This window comes from Camelina sativa, chromosome 18 (genome assembly GCF_030686135.1).
Source record: "Camelina sativa cultivar CO46 ecotype springtype chromosome 18, ASM3068613v1".
Lineage (NCBI taxonomy): Eukaryota > Viridiplantae > Streptophyta > Magnoliopsida > Brassicales > Brassicaceae > Camelina > Camelina sativa.
In genome coordinates, this window is record NC_141897.1 from 11,324,940 (window position 1) to 11,345,437 (window position 20,498).

The following is a 20,498-nucleotide window of genomic DNA, read 5'->3' on the forward strand; positions in this document are numbered from 1 at the left end:
TATATATATATATATATATATATATATATATATAGCAGTGGCAATTTTATGTAATTTTATGGAATACTAAGGGTGAACAATAAATTGGGTATGGAGCTCTCTGGCGACGACACGTCAGCTTTTTCTTAATATATAGGGGATTTCACAAACCTTATGTGGTAAGTGTTCTTTTATTATGATAACAAATATATATATATATATATATATATAATGAATCTCCACTAATGCTAATGTATAAGGAATCATATTCCTTATCTAGATTCTAAATCATAATTCTATTTTCCAAGATATTAACCCGGGTACATCGATATTAAATCATAATGAAGTACCAAAATATTAAATCATAATTGTATTTTCCAAGATATTAACCTGTGATACATCGATATTAAATCATAATGAAGTACCAAGATATTAAATCCTAATTTTATTTTTCAAGATATTAAATCTAGGTAAAATTAAATATTGTATCAATTTTTTCTTTTTAAATAATCTTATTTTCTGTACTTTTGTCTAATTAACTAACAATTTGGTTTCTCTATTATAATTTTCAAGGTAATCTATAATTTATAAATTTATAATAAATTGTGTGATTTTAATAATTGACAAAGTCAAACAATTACCTATGCATTTATTGTACTTTTTAAACCAGTGAAATCTATATATACATTTTTTGAGACATTTATGAAATAAATCCTGAAGTTCGTACCTATTTACAAGGAATGCCATTGGCATTAAATTTTACAGTTATATATTTTTTTAAAATAATATCAAATTCGGAATATGACTAAGAAGATTTTCTCTTTTAATTATTTTGTACTTTAAATATGAAGATTGTCATTTTTTCCTTGTTTAAGTAACCACCAATTTGGATTATAATCTTCATTTGGTAATATATAATTTGGAAATTTATAATAAATTTTATGATAACAATTGACAAATTTTTCCAGCAATTTTATGAAAAGGATGAATGTTTTATACTTTATCTAAGAATTTACTCCATATTTTAAACTATGTATATAAATTAAAGTTAAAATTAGTGATAAATTAATAAAAATTAAATCTTGATAAATCAATATATTTTTGTGGTCGCAAAATGTTTTTATGGTTCTGCTTAAGAATCCGTAAATTAATAACTCTATAAATGAACTTTATACAGTATACACTTTAAAAAAATGATGAATATGTTTTATACTTACCAAAAGTGAGAGATGCTCTAGATAACATATTATATACACATAAAATATAATTCATATAAAAAAAACTAAATTACTTTTATTTTCATTGTACACATAAACTAAATACACTAAAGTGTTAGATTATTTATATATGAAACTAACAAAAATAGAAAGCCATTTTTTTTTGAACATATAAATAGAAAGCCATTTATATTGTACTGATATTATTGAAAAACTACAATATAATTAAAATACTACTATCTCTACAGTGAAAACTAAAAAAAACACTTCTCGACGATTTAAATATTTAACAAACTGTATGATATCCTTTTTCCTATATTATAAAAAATACACGGTATATACCTAAAACATAGAAATTGGACACTACATAATATATAGATGCAAAATATTGTACATTTACAAAATACAAAAATTAGTTACATATATAGTTAATCTACCAAACAAAATACATTTTGCATTTTTTAAAACAAATTTAACCCCGCGGTACACCGCGGGTGAATATCTAGTTTATTAACATTTGTAGAATACATTTTGTGTTTAACCTTTTTAGTTTTGCTTATGTAAAATTTAATTTAAAATCTTAATCCTACAAATTTACAAAAAAGTAAATGAGTGACATATAGTAAATCGACCAAGATCAATAAATTTTATTCCCATAAATTATCTTGACTTAACTGCTATTTTCCTTTTAAAATTAAGAAATATTTTATTGTTTTATTTAAGAAAAAAATAATATTAGCCTAAAGTATATATTAATATTTGGGTAATTGTTTCCATATCTAAAATATAAATATATTTACAATGTTATGTCTTAGGCGCGAACCATTATTTTGGCAATTTGAGTTTAATTATAGTATTTTTATTTTTTCAAAATGAACATATTTTTAGTTCTTTTAAATTTAACCCACATATATTCAATAAAAAATACTATTAATTATTACAAATACACCAAAATATATATAATATTGTAATATCTGTATTATTTTTTTTTTAAAACACAATCATTTTGTAGAACAATAAAATTATACTGAAAATTACGTATAAAAGTTATGAAAAAAAATTGTCCTGTGGTATACCACGGATTAAATCCTAGTTCTAATAAATATTAATACCACCAAAACAAATTTTGATTAACAATTTATAACACAAAGTCTAAATGTTCTACTTATACCAGCATTCCACTTTTCTAATGATTGAAAAATGCTCGTTTTGATTAATAATTAGACCCCGTCACAATACTGTATAATATTTATTTTAAAAATGTGATATTGTAAAATCTAAGGGTATTAACACATGTATGTTTTTTGTTCTTACGTATATAATCTTAAAATTTAAGAATTCAATCCGATTATATATATTATTAGATTTTTGGATTTTCTATTTATAAATAAAAGTATAGAAACAAAAAAAAAAGTAGAATATATAGTATAATTATAATTCTTAATACAATAATTCAAATATACATGATTTGGGGATAGATGGAATCTCAAATTCTAGGTTATGTATGATTTTACATGTAGAAATATTTCAAACATTTGTTGGTTCCATTACTTTTCATGATCTTAGGAGATATCTTCTTTGTCAAGACAAGAATTTAATTTGTCTTGATGCAGTAAAAGTAAAAGTAACATATATAGCTCCTCCAATCATATATTTCGGCGCTCCATGAAAATTCTGCATTCGGTAAAGAAACAAAGAGATATGCATGGAGTGAGTAGAGGTGTGGCTCAAACTCTTGAAAAAGGAAGCCAAATAAATTAATAATGATGCTGTGAAGGTTTTTTCGATTAAGAGTCCTCTCCTCCTTCTACGATACTCTTTTCAGGTCACGGTGCACTCCTTATGGCTCGAGCTTAACAGCCGTAAACATGGCGAAAACCCCCTCTCCGCAGATCGACTAGGCCAAAGGATTGACAAAACTATTCGAAACAAGTTTCTTCTTCTTTTAAACTTCGGTCACCGGGATTACAAAGATATCTTAGTGCTATGGTTCTCTACCAGAACATAAGAACTTATTACATTGTATTTAAGTTTTTTTTAGATTCAAAAACGTTACCTTCGTTGTAAAGAAAATGTTTTTTTGATGAATAAAATTTTACATTCATTTAAAAAAAAAAAAGGTTTTTTCGATTAAATGGAATAAGGTAGTTAAATAGAACTTATGACTTTAGTGCAGTGGCAGGAGTTAAGTCCATTTGTAGAAGGCATCATCACACCAGGGATCGAGTCTCGTTTCCTACGAATGTAGAAATTTGGCTAATGGGCCGGCCAATTGTGACCCAATGGTTGACAAAAAAAAAAATGGAACTCTTGATAATATAGGAAGGTTTTCTAAAAGGTATTTTGGATAGGACAATTCTTGGGTTCACCCCTAGGGATTATTTTCAATGATGAATATAAAAATATAAATACAAATATGATTTTTTCTTTGGCTAATGAATATTTAAAATATAAAAATATAAATAAGTGTATGAAGGTAAATACAAATATGATTTTTTCTCTAACTAAAATTATTAAACTATTTACTTCAAGAAATATTTTTTGTTTCTATTTTTTAAAAATTGTTTAGGGTTATTTTTTTCAACAATTTTAAAATCCGCACATCGTGCGAGCCCTTATCTAGTATATATATATATACATATATATATATATAAGTAACTAAAGGGGTTAAGAAACTTTTCTTGTTAAACAGAAGATAAAATCTTCATTTTAAAATATATGTTACATGTGTGCTATTGTAAGTAATTTTCTGAAATTTCTAATCGTCTTTTGTTCCCTGTACTCTATGAGAGAATTCTTCCTGAGAAGCAATATTAATACTTTAATTTCCGCTCTTGATTTTCCCGTAATTTACCATTTTCCCATAATTCACTGATTCACTATTAGTTAAGTATATTGTTATAACTCGAAGACTAGATAAAAAAAATCATTAATAATACTCACCAAAATAACTATTTCGAGTCTTTTAACATGTAACGTGTGAAAAAGAAACAAAGAAAAAAAAAACTTATGAAAAAGAAACAAAAATGGTTGGAGTAAAAAACACAAAAACGTTGTTGAAAAAAGCAAATAAAAATGTTATAATACAAAGATTTTTCAACCCTTCTCAACACTCGAGGAACGTCGTCTTCAACTTATAGCCTTGAACTTTGAGATCGTTAATTTTTTTTTTTGAGCTCAACACTCGTGTGCATCTGACTTTTGACCACATCTCTACAAAAACGCATATATGTGGGTGTGCCCGCATGCAAGTAGGCATATATAGTTTAATGTTTGATAAAAACGAAACCAAAAGAAACTTGGTTTTTCTCAAATCTTCCGTAGCTTCCTCTTGTTTTGTGGATCCTAGAACCCTTTTCTTCCTCTTCAATCCCCGAAACACGCAAGTTTAGTTTCTTCTTCTGAAATTTTGAATGAGAAGAAGAATAAATGGACGACCAAATGTTTCTAGCTAACTTCCTCTTCCTCTTGTTTTGGTTTTGATATATATACTTTTATCTACTTAGCTTTCACAAGTTGTATAGTCTCAATAATGGAAACTTACAGCTTCAAGGATGGTTCGTCCGTTGCCTCCAGCCCAATTTCGTCTCCCAATATCAGTACCCTTTTGAAAATCAAAGTTCTTTCTTGGTATGGATCTCAACATTTATGTCTTCTTTGATGTCATATATGCAAGTCTGAATTATTCATGTTGTACGTAGACTTATGTAATGTATTTTTGTATTTGCGTGTGCGTGTGTGTCGCAGGAGTAAAGAGACCGGTCTACCTGCTTCAGTACATGTTCGAGTTTGCAACAAGACTTTTAACCTTCACAAGGTAATAATGTTAAACCAAACCTCTCAAGGAATTTTTTTGGACCAACTAAGAAAAAATGTAGCCTATTGGTTTGTGTTAGTGTTCTAATGCCTCCTATGTTTTGTAGACTCTCTTGTGTACAAAGAGCGGATATTTTAAGGAAAGAGATGATCAGCTATCAGAGATCGAGATACCACAAGATTTTCCTGGTGGAGCAGAGACCTTTGAGAAGATTATGCTTTTCATCTATGGCTGCCCAACATTAATACATCCTTTCAACATAGCTGGACTCAAATGTGCAGCTCAATTTCTCCAAATGACAGAGCATTATTCGATGGGTAACCTCTGCGAAAGATTTGACCTATATCTGAACCAAGTTATCCTGCAAAACTGGGATGATACGTTAGTTGTCCTGAAGACATGTCAAGAACTATTGCCTTGGTCTGAAGACTTACTAATCGTAAGCCGGTGCATAGAGTCTCTGGCTTTCACTGCGTGTATGGAGATTCTTGATCCCGAAAGACGAAGAGAAAAGCCGATGGTCATGCTTGAAGATTTAATGAATCAACCATGGGAATACACAACCGTAGACAAAATCATAAACCAAGATACTTGGATCAAAGACCTCACAGATCTTCCATTTGCATTCTTCAGACAGGTAACTGGGTCACTTAGAAGACAAGGAATGAAAGAAAGATATGTAAGTCCGTTGATCGTCTTTTACGCCAACAAGTGTTTTATACCTGAAGATCAAACTAATACTGATATTCTGCAAAGAGCTCTAGATCTGCTTCTCACAAGAGACAAGGCATATAGGTTTGTTCCTGTAGGGTTTTATCTCGCGTGTCTCGCACGCAATTTAAAGCATGAAACTGTGGTGAAGCTGCAATATCAGATTGTATCTCTTCTTCACACCGCCCATACCGAAAACTTTATTTACCCGAACGCCTGGAGCGGGAACGTTGCTTTCAGCCAAGAGTTGCTTACAATGGAAAACCTGTTTGTAGCATATGTATCAACAGAATCAGAACGTCATTTGACTTCCTCCCCAAGCAACGTGATGAGAGTTGGAAATTTGTGGGATATTTATCTCTCTCGTTTACCATATGATCAAGATATGGAAAATAAAAGGTTCATTGAGCTGATTGAGACAGTCCCAATGTCATTCAGAGAGAGTCATGACCAACTCTACCTTGCAGTGAACGCATTTCTGCAGGTATGCCTTCACTTTTTTTTCCCTTCTTCATTATGTATAATTAATCAACATTGTACCTTATGTGGTGCGGCTCTCTTTTAGGTACATAAGGCCATATCACAAGAAGAAAAAGGATCAATCTGCAGTTACCTAAACTGCCAAAAACTTTCAGAAGAAACGTCGCTCGAACTTGTGCAAAACGAGCAAATGCCATTACGTTTGGTTGTCCAAGCACTATTTGTTCAGCAGCTCAACACGCACCAAGCTTTCAAAGACTGTTCTGACTCATTCAGATTCACAAACTCAGCAGACTTCTCCGGTAGTGTTGTTCCAAGCTCAAGACCCTTGACCTCCCAACACAGCCCTTGCACTGATGATGAAACCGGGCCAAGAAGCAGACCCTTGTGCTTCTTGATGCAGAAAGATGCAACATTAGATGAGTACGAGTCAACAAGCTTCAGAATCCATAACCTTGAAGAACAACTAGTTTCTTTAAAGAAGACCCTTCAGTCCCACAGCAATCCAAAGAAGCCAACTTGCCTTGGAAAAAGATCAGCGAGTAGAAACAGAAGCACTTTTGGACAAGTCACAACGGCTTGCATTGGCTCTGTAAGCTTTACTTCACAGAGAAAATATGCAAATAGGCTGCTCCGGGTGCTACGTAGAGTTAACTTGTTTGGAAGTAGAAAAACTAATAGAAGTGAAAGATGAAACATGTATCAAAAAATGTAAGTATATATAGTTTTCATGAATAATCACTGAATAATATAGTCGCTTAACTATGTTGAATGCAGTATGGAAACAGAAACAAATTATTAATTTAGTTTTTTTTTTCCGAAGAATGATTCCTTTTTTACAATTTAGCCAAAAGCTCAAAAGAAACATATATATATATATTACAAAGATGTCAATTGAAAAAGCATACAGCATACACTAGGGTGTACATTATATATTCATATATAACACTTTCTCTACTTTAGTGGCTTTGTCACCGGGCTGCTACACGCTTTCGGAACCTGAGTTCCCATCAGCTTTGGGGATACGTTTGAGCATTGGAATGTGGCTGGACCGTCAGCTCCTGTATATTTGATGTTAATGTTACCGAGCTCCACATTCTGACATGGATGTGCCTTGCTGCACAAAAGCTTCACTGCGTCTTTGTTCCCTGATGTTCCTCTAATGTTCTTGAAGCTTATTTTGGACAGCTTGATCGTTGATGCTTTCTAGGATCAGAAAAAAAAACACCAATACGAAGTTGGTTAAGTGTAACGAAGATCCCAAAGCCAAATGTCATTTGATTTTTTGAATGTCAAAGAGAAAATGATGATATATATCATATTAATTTGTAGGTACCTTCTTGTCGCACTGGTTCCATGGGCAGTACTCTTGGTCAATGAGGATGGGGTTGCTGACGTTCTTGAGGAGGATGTTCTCGAAATGGATATCGGAGGCGCTTGTGCTGCAAGCTGCAGTAGGCCATGTCTTGATCCTTAGCCCATTGTCAGTCTCTTGGAGGGTGCAGTTGACGATCTTGATGCCCATGACATCTTGCTCGTGTCCGTACCTTCCGAGACTTCCAATACTGATTCCATGTCCGGGACCGCAGGTAACTCTTTCAACAAGAAGGTTCTTCATCCCGTCTCCGACAGAGACACAGTCATCTCCCGTGGAGATAAATGAATTGATGATCTTGATTCCATCACTTCTTCCCACGTGGATACCATCGGTGTTAGGACTCTCTGCAGGGGCCACGATCTTAACCTCTTCGAATGTCATGTTCTTTGCACCAATCACGTTAATGTGGAAGTGCTTTGCGTCTAAGGAGGTTATGCCTCTAATTTTCGCGTTCGTAACAAAATCAAAACGGATGCTCTGTTCAACAATGACACCAAAACCATCAATAAATTAAAAAAAAAAAAAACTTTGGTTATCATGACCTCGAAAAATGTATGGACCTAGACCAAAACCTTTTAGATATTATAAAATAAATAAGAATAACGTTGAACGATCTTATATAATAGGATAAGATTTCATACGATGGGTAGTTTCTTGCACTTCCAAGTATGGTGGCAGTTATTGACCCTCCAAGCTGCGTTACCTTCACCGTCGAAGACACCACCTCCGTTCAACTTAAAGCCATCAATGTTGCGGAAGGCGATCCATTTCTCACTATGAACAGCGTTTCCGTCAGCTTTCACGGTACCTTGAAGAGCAATCCTTATCGGAGCTTTGCATGGACCCATCATCTCGATTTCCCCAAGCTTGTATTCACCTTTTGGGATCAGAACGGTGCTCTTGGTCGGGAATTGGCATGCCTCGTTGAATGCTTTCAACAATGCCTGCACCGTGCAAAGATTTTTTAAATTGCTTGGACAACAAGAAGACAATGTCGATCAACAAAGATGGTCGTTAGGTTTTAGAACTTACTTTAGTGATGTCACAGCCTGGTTTAGAGCCAATGTTGAATACCTTTGCATTAGCTGATAAACCTAACAAACAGAAAACAAAAAATGCGGATACTCCAAAATGTATACGACCCATATTTGGGACTTATTTTAGTCACTAGCTAGTGATTACTTTTTTAATTTTTTTTTTTTTTTTTTTTTTTTTTTTTGTAATACACTAGTTTTGACTATTTATTATTTGGAAGTTTATTTTTTTAATTTTTTTATGTTTTCGTCCTTAGTTGTGCTGCCATTATATAGTATCTAGGAGGAGAGAGATTTGAACGTTCACTTTCTTCTCCACCGTTCACTTTTTTTACCGATATTATTGGAAGTTTTAGAATTTCATTTTTAGAAACGAAGACTTTTTCCAGCCATGATGGGGCCTAAATATTGATTGTGGGATTTGTGGAGTACCTAGGCCACTTCCAACGCAATGATCTAACAGGGGTTTTAAAAAAATTAAGGTCATGAATGGATGCTATTTTTAAAATCAGTTTTTGGATATAATTTTTAGTTTTAATATTTTGGATTTTGATTTTAGATCTTTTATTAGTTTTTTTTATGAAAAATCTCAAGAAAATATATTAGTTTTTGAGAAAATTAATTTAAAAAGGTAAAAAATAGATTTTATAAATTATAGGATAACTAAAACTAAAATTAACTAAAAGAGTAAGAGCATAAACAGTGGTAGTCTCTCTCACATGTGTTTTCAACAATATAAAAATAAAAAGTAATAAAAAGTAAAGGAGAGAGAAGAGAATCATCCTCATTTTAGAACATTTGAGAACCTATTGAGAAACTGCTTTCACATGTTTCAACATGTTATTGGTTATAATTTTTATTTTTATATTTTATTTAAATAAATGAAAATTAAATAAAATAATATATATTAAAAGATATATTTGAGAGACTCCTAGAGTCTCTGCCCACTATACATGCTCTAAAAGGATATCTAAAAGGATAACTAAAAGTCTAGAATGGTGAATATGACACTAAAACAAAATAGTTTCCTTACAATTTAAGAAAACCAAAATTTTAAAATCTTAATTGGTATAAAAATGAGTTTTTGAAAAGCCAAAACCAACTCTAATCAGCTGGACGATTTCAGTTTGCTTAAAGCTTCTTTTCCATTCTTTTTCTTGTATATGATTCTACGCGTCTAATTTGAAGGCTAACTGTCTTGCTAGGTCTTTGAGATCCCTTATTTCTGTAACTATCTTTGTAAACTCGTTTCCTTTGGTTTGAGAAATCAATCTTGGAATTCCCTTTTAATTAATGTTTGGTTAAAAAAAATAACAACTAAATCCTCTATCAAAATCTACAAAATATTCAAGGCCTAAATTATTATTTTTTTATTTTTAAAGTAAAACTGAAAAGAGAGAACCTCTAAGGAGTTTATTAGAATCATTACGAAATAAATAATTAAAACATCTTACATATCTAATAATTCAGTTAATAAGAAAAGAAAAGAAAAATTATACTAAACTAATTTTTTTTCTTTTCTTTTTTTATAAACTTTTGTGGCTTGTAGGTGGAGGTAGCTAGCTTGGAAATAAAACCCCAAAAAATAAAAGGTTGGAAAGATTGGATGGTAATATATCACTATGTACTTTCTACAAAAAATAACGTGCATGTCGTAGTATTTGAGTTTGTTTACACTTAAAGAGATTTTAAATGCTAAATACTACAATAGAACTTTTAACACACACAAAAAAAAAACTACAATAGAAACATCTAAAACATTTTTTTGTAAATAAAATTTTTTTAACATTTCAACAAAAAAAATAAATGTATTGGGAAATGAAATGTGTAGTGTCCAAATTTGAGTTTTATTTTCTTTTTAAAAACTTAAAGAAAGTTGAAAAGGTAATGCAGGTTACGATTTAAATTCTCAAATTACCAATAAAATTTAATTATTGAAAATGAAGTGTTTGAGGTTCAAATTTAAGTTAAAAAAAAATACCAACAAAGTTTTAAATGTATTACGGCCGGGTTAAGAGTTAAGTTCAAATATTACAAATGAAAATTAATATTTCTAAGATGGCGCCTGTTCCTCTGAAAGGCGATTTTGAAGGCGATTTTGTTTAATTGTATTACTTCTTGTTTCTTTTCTCCCTTATTTTTGGAGTGTTTTTCCGACAAGTATACAGGTTTTTTGGTTAGATTTTGACGGTTGTGGTCTGCGACAGTTATCTGTTGGCAGTTTCCTTTGCCCGCTTTTTTCGTGGGATAACTGTCGAACAATACTGCCATGGCCAATTCTTTATATACTTGTCGAATTTCAAACATCAGACTTCAATCCCATCACAATATCCACTGTCCATCTTCCACAAACTTTTCCGTTGGCCTCGATAATGAGTGACTACATTTGCAAATCTTTGCAGAACCTTGATTTAGGGATTACTGATGCCCCAATAGCCCTACCCCCGAAATTGTGTGGCAGAGCAATTGATGAGAATCGTTACTCGCTGGTTGTCTCGGTTGTCAAATCCAAAGAAGCAAAATCTCAGAGCAATTGTCGGACAAATGACAAAGATCTAGGGTTTCGCCGATGCTTGCCGAGGGAGGATTATTGGCGAAGGGAAAACTCTATTTATATTCAAGACAAAGGAGGTACTCAATCTAGTTCTTCGTAGGGGACCATGGAGTTTTAATGAATGGATGTTCTCTGTCCATCTTTGGTACCCCAATATCTCTGATGGCAAAATGAAGATTATCCCATTTTGGATCCAGGTTAGGGGAATCCCAGTTCAATTTCTAAACATGGCAATGGTAGATTATATAGGGAACCAGATTGGTCAAGTTGCTAGTATTGATTTTGATGAGAATGCAACCCTGGTGGAATTTGTGAGAATCTGTATCAATTGGCACATGGATATGCCATTTCGTTTCCAAAGAAACTTTCAGTTTGGCGGAAATGAAAACACAATACTGAAGTTCAAATATAAACAGCTTCGTAATTTCTGCTCAAAGTGTGATTCTTTGCAACATGATGTTAATGAGTGTCCTATGGCTTATGATGATCCACCAAATGATGAAGAGAATGGTGGCAGTGATGGTTATGATCCTGATGACTATGATCACTATGAAAATCAACATCCTGATGGCCATGAGTCTGATTCAAACACTCTGCAAACCATTGCTCCAGATGGAGAGATACCTGGAGTTGGACCATCCAATGCAAATCAGAAATTCATTATCACAGAGTCGAATAGTGACACAATTCCTAGTGCTTTTTAAGACACATAATTAACAGCAGAACGACTCCGTTACATGTATGCTAAGTATGCGAAAGGAAAATATCCATAGGAGGTAATACCTCCTACTCAGATTATTCTCTCTAATGTTTCTAAAGGTAATACAACCGCCAAAAGGAGTAGGGAGCATATGGAACTCTTCTATCGATGTTGTGAAGCGACTGAAGATCTGATGGTCCTGAATCGGATCCACAAGAGAGGTAGAGTGGAGTCTGCAGCTTGTGGTACGGCTTTGGACGGAGGCGCGGGGGCCCGGTACCCCCAATCCCACCATGAGAGTCGTCTCCTGGAATTGTCAGGGCATCTGTTCGCCGCTGAATCAGTTTCTTCTTATGCATCTATGTCGTATTTTAAAACCTCATTTACTATTTCTTTATGAAACTCTAAATAATAGTTCAGTTGTATGCGATTTTGCTTCTGTTTTAGGATACTCTAATGTAATAACTAAACCCCCTCAAGGAGGGAGTGGTGGTTTAGCTCTAATGTGGGCTGACAATATTTCTTTATCATCTTTGTATAAAAATGAGAGAATTATTTATGTTCATGTAAACTATAATTATAATATTTTCTATTTTTCTGGGGTCTATGGTGATTCAGTTTCAAGCCGGAGACACATATTTTGGGAACATTTAGAAAGCATTAGTGAAACTAGAGACGACACTTGGATTCTTGCTGGAGATTTCAATGAAATCATCAACAATAATGAAAAGATAGGAGGACCTTTGTGAGAAGAATGAAATTTTAAAATTTTCCAAACTATGATCTGAGTTTGTGATTTATCAGACTTAAAATCAAAAGGTGATAGATTCTCTTGGGTTGGAGAAAGAAGAAACTACACTGTTAAGTGTTGTTTAGACAGAGTAATGATCAACTCACATTGGTCTGCAATTTTTCCTTTGGCTGAGTCTGAATTCTTAGAGTTTAATGGATCAGATCATAAACCAATATTAACAAACTTTACAACAAAAAGGAATGGTCCTCATAAGCCTTTCCACTTCGACAAACTGTTAACACATATTGCAGACTTCGACATGGTGGTTGCAGAAGGATGGAACTCGTGCAAGACTGCTATACAATTTGTAACCAGATATCAAGGTGCAGACAGGCGATGGCTAAAAAGAAACACTCTGCGAACTTAAATGCGGCAAAACACATTGATTATTTTCAGACAGCTTTAAACTCTGCAATGGAAAGTCTAAATCGAAACAAGAGAAGGGAGATACCAAGTTTACAACAACAACTTAGCACAACATACCGTGATGAGGAATATTATTGGAAGAAAAAAAGTCGAAATATGTGGTTAAATTTGGGTGATCGCAATACTGCATATTTTCACGCGAGTACAAAATCACAATACTCAGGAAATTACATCGAGACTATTCATGATGAGCTACAAAAAGTGTATAAAGGTGATCATGATATTGGAGTGCATGCACAAAATTACTTCTCCAAAGTATATATTTCAAGTAGGAATCATGTTTCACCAATTGACTTTGGGGATTTCCCCCCAACCGTAACACAAGAGATCAAACCAGCTTTAACACAAGAATTCACAAAAGAGAAAATATATACAACACTATCTTCCATCGGTGATGATAAAGCCCCAGGTCCAGACGAGCTCACTGCTCGTTCTTATAAACACTACTGGCATATTATTGGAGAAGACATCCTAGCGGAGGTCAAAGACTTTTTTGAAACATCATACATGAAGTTAGGGTTGAATGACACAAACATTTGCATGATTCCAAAGATAAGTGATCCTTCTACCTTAGCAGATTATAGACCAATTGCTTTATGCAATGTTCTATACGAAATAATATCAAAATGCTTCGTTAATCGACTAAAAAATCACTTAGATTCAATAGTCTCTGACTCACAAGCTGCTTTTATTCCGGAAAGACAAATAACTGATAATGTCTTGATAGCACATGAGGTTATGCATTCTCTTTAAGTTAGAAAGAGAGTATCAACAAATTACATGGCTATAAAAACAGATGTTTCAAAGGCCTATGATAGAGTTGAATGGAATTTTTTGGAAGTTACTTTGCGTTTGTTTGGGTTCAATGATACATGGATCTCTTGGATCATGGTTGCTGTTCGATCAGTGAGTTATTCAGTCTTGATAATTGGCTCCCCTCAAGGCATGATTATCCCATAAAGAGGCATAAGACAAGGGGATCCCCTGTCCCCTTATCTGTTTATCCTGTATGCAAATATAATGAGCCATCTCGTTCGAACTAGATTCGACTCGGTGACATCAAAGGAATTTAAATAGGAAATGTCGTACCTGCAGTTAGCCATTTACAATTTGCAGATGATTCCTTATTTTTCTATCAAGCTAACATTCGTAATTGCAAGGCCATAAAGGAAGATTTTGATGTTTATGAATACTACTTTGGTCAGAAGATAAACACAAACAAATCGCTAATTACTTTTGGAACAAGAGTACACAGTGAAACTCAAGATCAACTTAAACGTATCTTGGATATACCAAATCATGGTGGGGGTGGGAAATATCTTGGCCTTCCTGAACAGTTTGGCAAGAAGAAATCAGAAATGTTTACTTACATTGTAGACAAAGTAAGATATCGCACATCTTCCTGGAGCACAAAACGGTTAACTCAAGCTGGAAAAGAAATAATGTTAAAATCAGTAGCTTTAGCAATGCATGTATACTCAATGTCATGCTTCAAATTACCAAGTGGGGTTGTCTCTGAGATTGACTCAGTATTACAAAAGTTTTGGTGGGAGAAGAGTAATAATGAAAGTGGAATTTCTTGGATTGCTTGGCAACGGTTGCAGTATTTGAAAAAAGAGGGTGGATTAGGATTCAAAAATCTTTCCAAGTTCAATGATGCTTTATTGGCTAAACAAGCATGGAGACTTATACAATATCCAAATTCATTATTTGCCAGAGTAATGAAAGCAAGATATTATAGAGATGACTCAATTTTAGCTGCAAAAAAAAAGCTAAACAATCATATGGTTGGGCGTCGATTTAAGAAGGACTGCAAATAATTAAGCGAGGTTCACGATTCTTGATAGGGGATGGAGCTTCAGTGCGTGTTAACATAGACAATGTTACTCCTACTAACCCTCCAAAACCTATCCATAGCACTTTCGAAGACACTTTTGTGATAAAAGATTTTATCTCCAACACTGGTTCGTATATGTACTGGAATGAGGATAAGATAACATCACACATTCATATGGAGGATCAGCAAAAGATCAAATCATTATACCTACCAGTGGAACCAAAAAAAGATAGAATAGTTTGGCATTACACAAAAGCAGGAGACTATATTGTTCGTTCGGGCTACTGGTTAGCAATGCATAATGAAGAAGAGGATTTATTGCAACAACCGATTCCTCACGGCTCTGTTGTTTTAAAGAATCGAATCTGGAAAGCAAAAATTCTACCCAAAATCCAACATGTCCTTTGGAGAATGCTATCAAAAGCTTTACCAACCTTAACAAGATTAATTTCTTGTGGAAAGAACATTGATCCAGTTTGTCCCAGATGTTTTCGGGCTGATGAAACTATAGAACACATTATTTTTCATTGTTCACAAGCAAAACAAATTTGGGACCTCGCAAACATTCTAATTTGATCGGCTATTAACACTACTAATGATTGTGAATAAATATTCAAAGCTATACTAGATATGGAATTTTCATCTACCATTGATGAAGCAACAAAACTTTTGCCTCTCTGGTTGTTATGGCATATATGGAAGTCCAAGAACAATTTTATATTTGAAGGTATCACGGATCAACTGAGCTTAATCTTACAAAGAGCTCACAATGATGTCCAAGACTGGATCCATCACAGTATGATGGTACAATCATCTTCCTAAATATATGCTCACGACAAGGAATAAACTACTTGGAGTCGGCCAACAACAACATTGTATAAATGTAACTATGATGCAGCTTTGACCATCAATCTCACCAAGTAACGGGTGGATGGATTATAAGAAATACAGAAGGCATTTCAACAGGATGGGGATCTATTAACTTAGGCAAATGTTCAGGTCCATTGGAAGCGGAAGCAATAATTTTATTATCGACTATGCAACACGCTTGGATCAAAGGTTTTACATCGATTAACTTTGAAGGTGATTGTGAACTATTAATACAAATCCTTAACAATCAACACAAAGATATATCTATTGACAGCATAATCTAAGATATCAGACTTTGGGTGAGACATTTCAATCATATTATTTTTTCTTTCACTAAAAGATGTTGTAATAAAGTAGCTCATCTCCTAGCAAAACATGGTTGTCCCCATTGTAATTTCTATAACGATTGTTTTACTCCTCCTTCTTGGCTTGTTCACCAATTGTATCTGGATTATCATAATTTATTAATATAACATTCTTTTGACGAAAAAGAAAAGAAAATTAATATTTCTTTCTTATCTATGTTTTATACGTGAACGTAACTTAGTTTTATATATATACACACACTAATTAACTTGTTATGTTGAAAAAAATGTCACAAAGTAATTATTTAACTAGATCTAATATATTTATATTTAAATTATTTAGAAATATGCTCATCTTAAGTTGGTGTTTACGGTATAGAATATTGATATGGTTCATATTCTGTTATCTTTTACTAGATAAGGGCCGACACGATGTGCGGGTTTAAAAACTGTATACGAAAATAAATCCTAAACCTTAAACAATATTTTGAAAATATATAAAGAAATTTTATTTCCTAAAGTAAATATATAAATAATTTAAGTTATTGAATATTTGTATTTACCTTCTTGTATTTATTTATATTTATATATTTTCAATTTATTATAACAATTATTACAATAATCTAAAGCTAAATTATATCCCACTAAAACTTTTGTCAAATACTTATCATTACAAATATTATTATTGTCGCTTACCAAAAAAAAAAATTATTATTGTCAAATTTCAAAAACGTTTCACAAATTATTCACAAAATATTTTACATGCAACAAATTCATCAAAACAACATCTAATAAGTAACCACGTATAATTTTACTCTATGTTTTACCATTAAAAATATGTTCTTACACCCAAAGTTGTTTTATTGTTAAAGTATGCTCTTTATCAACACCTATAAAATGTCTTCTAAACAAATTAAACAAATTTTATGTTGCTTTACTTTCATTTTGGCATACTTATAGTTCTTATAATTACTAAAATTGTTTCGTGACATAATTTCTTTAACCAAGAAGTTTTTTTTTAACTCCAAAGATATTTTGGATGAACAACTGGTGAAAATTATCTACTCGATTACAATGATTATATGACTAACCCAATAAAAGTTGAGAAATTGAAAGAAAGTTAATATAATATAATAAAACTATAATTTGAAAATTATAATCAGGATGGTATATATAAGTCTTAGATAATTCAGATATACAAAATAGAAACTTTTTATACAATCCAAAGAATGACATATCTCATAATCGTGTTAAGGATCAACGACCTATTTACTCTTCCGAAGTATCCAATTGTACCAAAACAATTTAAAGCTATGACCTCGTCTCAAATATTTTCGAATCATAAATTCTCAACTTATTTTTACCCGAATCAAGAGTTCTCATATATTTCCCCATATACTTGGTTTAAACGGTTTACGAAACTAATCCGATAGAAAACCATATAAATCATGTTTGAAACCAATTTTAAAATGGTATATCGTTCCAACTTCCTAAATTTGAAACCGCTTCTCAATTACTCGATCAAACAGCTCTTGTTTCACCGGAACCATCAACATTATTTAGAAAAGACAACTCTAAATTTTGACCAAAAATATCAACCACCATGTAGTGGTTAAGAATCTTTGTAACAGTAAACTTTGATTTGGATGACACAAAGTATATTTATCTTAGTTGTTTTTTAAAAATGTAATAAAATTATAATTATCTTACGCTTTGCATGAAAGATTTCTGATTGTTAAAATTGACACGTGTCACGATCTGATGAATTACTACCTTTGATATTTAATCGTTAATATTAACACTTGTCATGATCTGGTGACTTTTTGACTTTAATTTCTAATCGTTAAAACTAACACGTGTCATGATCCGGTGAATTACTAACTTTGAGAACTAAGGTTTATATAATAAAATGACATATTAAATAATCTTCCTCATCTATTCTTACGCTGAGCACCATCATTTTCAAAGACTTTCATTCTTGCGATGAGCATGTTCCTGCTTGTTTTTGTGACTACAGTAGTTACATTTTGACATTTTTCTGACTTACTACATTTTGACTAATCATAAGTTCTATCGGACCTATTCACATGAAAAGGGGTTAGTTGACCTCCCCAAATTTTAAAATTTTCCTTCTTGTTATAAGAAAAATAGATTGGATCCATCAAAAATAAAAATTGTTATGTTTGACCTGGATAAAATATCATCCTAGGTCAGCTTGGCTCCATCCCGACCTAATATCTTAAGATGACAAAAGAAGAATGTTATTTTATGTCCTACTTACTGCTTAGAGCCATGTAATTGATTGGACCGATGCTTGCCAAAATCTCATTGTAATTGTATACAATGAGGACAAATCATAATTAATAACTTTTTTCTATAGGGATATGTATTTTTTCTAATGAAAATCTAATAACATGTTTTATTTGTACCCACATATTTCTAATTGGCACACAAGCACAAGATACTCTCCTCACTTCTACAACAGCCCAACAACACTCTACAAGAAGCCACACAACCAAAAAAGCCTTGAAACAAACTAGCTAGAAACAACAGAAAAATACACATGCATAAAAGTATAAGACATGGCAAATTTATCAATTGGCACATATCGCGATTTCGTGAGTTACTCACTTTAATAATTAAACTTTATAAATATATATATATATATATACACACGTGTATTATTTCCAGAATAGTAGTTTTTTCTTAATCCTTAATATTCTTTTTTTCTTTCTAAGTTTTCCGTTTTCGAACAGACTAAAGTAAGATAGTTATATTAATTTTTGGGAAAATCAAAAATAAAGGATAAATAAATAAATATTTGTCCATTTATGCATTCTATGAACATATTTCAACTCTTCCTAAATTATTCTTTGCAATTGATTTAGCCAAATTTTTCAAACGAAGTTAAGATAAATTCTTAAGAAAATGATGAAGAAGACATAAGGATCCTTATAACGTTGAAAATATATTGTTTTTGTTCTCGTTTTGGATGGAAAACTATAATCTATAAAGTTAAGAATACTTCTTCTGAGTTTAGAATTTGTATTATATACATTGCACATGTTCTACAGATTTTGGATAATGTATTCTATAGACTTTACAGGTTCTACAAAATTTATGTTTTACGGTAATTTGAATACTAATTTCAACGAAACTTAGAATACATATTCTTTACTTTGCTATTTGTTTATAAAAATTAGAATAGATTTACTAACGTTAACTCATGTTCTAAAATTGTTAGAAAATATATTCTTCAACTTTTTTCTCTATATTCTATGAAAAAAAAATTACATTATATATTATTAGAATTCCTATCAATAAAAAATGAATCACAAAAAAAAAACTGAATTTTTATGTAAGATTCACGATATCTTCATTATTCATAGATGTTTTGTCCAAAAAGGTGAATTTTGTAATTGAAGGAAGGGGTAGGCCAATTGTTTTTCAAAATAAATCTTACATATTAAAATTTTATAAATTTTAGTTGTTAAAATTAAAAATAATCTTATTATATAAACATTGGTTCTCAAAGTTAGAAACTTACCAGATCATGACACGTGTTAGTTTTAACGATTAGAGATCAAAGTTTAAAAATCACCAGATCGTGACACGTGTCAATTTTAACGATTAAATATCAAACCAGATCGAGACACGTGTTAGTTTTAACGATCAGAGATCAAAATTAAAAAAGCACTAGATCGTGACACGTGTCAATTTTAACAATTTAATATCAAAGTTAGTAACTCATCAGATCGTGACACGTGTTAATTTTAACGATTTTAAAAAAATTGTTAATCCTAAAAAGAAAATAATTGTAAATTAATACACCTCTCTATACAAACAAATAAATGATGACATATTTTACATCAAACAAAATTATTCAATTATTTTTATTAGGCATCGCATAAATAAGAAACTCAATTACTTATTCAAAGTTACATAACCCACTTTTGTTGATGCGTTCTGATCTCATTATTTAATGTGATTAAAGAGTTTGCTATTGTAATTTTTTTAATTAACGGTGTAGTAGATATCATGACAAACCTTATTAGATTTCTCTTTATGCTTATCCTAAAGCTATTCGGAATAGGAATCTGATTTCAATCTATATATATCCCATAGTAAAGTACAAACCCAATAACATGATTAAAACATGACTACGCGAGAGGGAAACAATTTGAGTGGAAATACTGAAAAACCACATAACAAAAGAAAACTAACTATTATGAACAATGATCAGAGGGCTATGATCGAGAAAGAGCTTACAGATGAACCTTATCGGCGCTTGAAATTATCTGCACTTCAGATATGGGTGGACAAGCTAAATCAACAAGTAAATATAAAACTCATATTTTACTTCATATATATATATATATATATTAAAAAATTTGTCC

General features: G+C 31.9%; 3 protein-coding genes across 3 annotated transcripts; 2 read left to right on the forward strand and 1 right to left on the reverse strand.

Moving 5' to 3' along the window:
- The first annotated feature begins 4,594 nt into the window (after positions 1-4,594).
- On the forward strand, positions 4,595-7,023 carry LOC104763214 (BTB/POZ domain-containing protein At5g48130-like). Its single transcript, XM_010486619.2, has 4 exons — positions 4,595-4,826; positions 4,944-5,013; positions 5,120-6,208; positions 6,290-7,023. The coding sequence occupies exons 1-4, from the start codon at positions 4,729-4,731 to the stop codon at positions 6,896-6,898; spliced, it is 1,866 nt and encodes a 621-aa protein (XP_010484921.2). The 5' UTR covers positions 4,595-4,728; the 3' UTR covers positions 6,899-7,023.
- On the reverse strand, positions 6,986-8,922 carry LOC104760794 (polygalacturonase-like). The gene is made up of 4 exons (XM_010483755.2): positions 8,615-8,922; positions 8,224-8,526; positions 7,541-8,059; positions 6,986-7,410 (listed from the first exon to the last, which is right to left on the reverse strand). Exons 1-4 carry the CDS (start codon positions 8,726-8,728, stop codon positions 7,159-7,161), a joined length of 1,188 nt encoding a protein of 395 aa, XP_010482057.1. The 5' UTR covers positions 8,729-8,922; the 3' UTR covers positions 6,986-7,158.
- Positions 8,923-13,961: 5,039 nt separating this feature from the next.
- On the forward strand, positions 13,962-14,909 carry LOC147922767 (uncharacterized). The gene is made up of 2 exons (XM_087497773.1): positions 13,962-14,096; positions 14,250-14,909. Exons 1-2 carry the CDS (start codon positions 13,962-13,964, stop codon positions 14,907-14,909), a joined length of 795 nt encoding a protein of 264 aa, XP_087353899.1.
- The last annotated feature ends 5,589 nt before the right edge of the window (positions 14,910-20,498 follow it).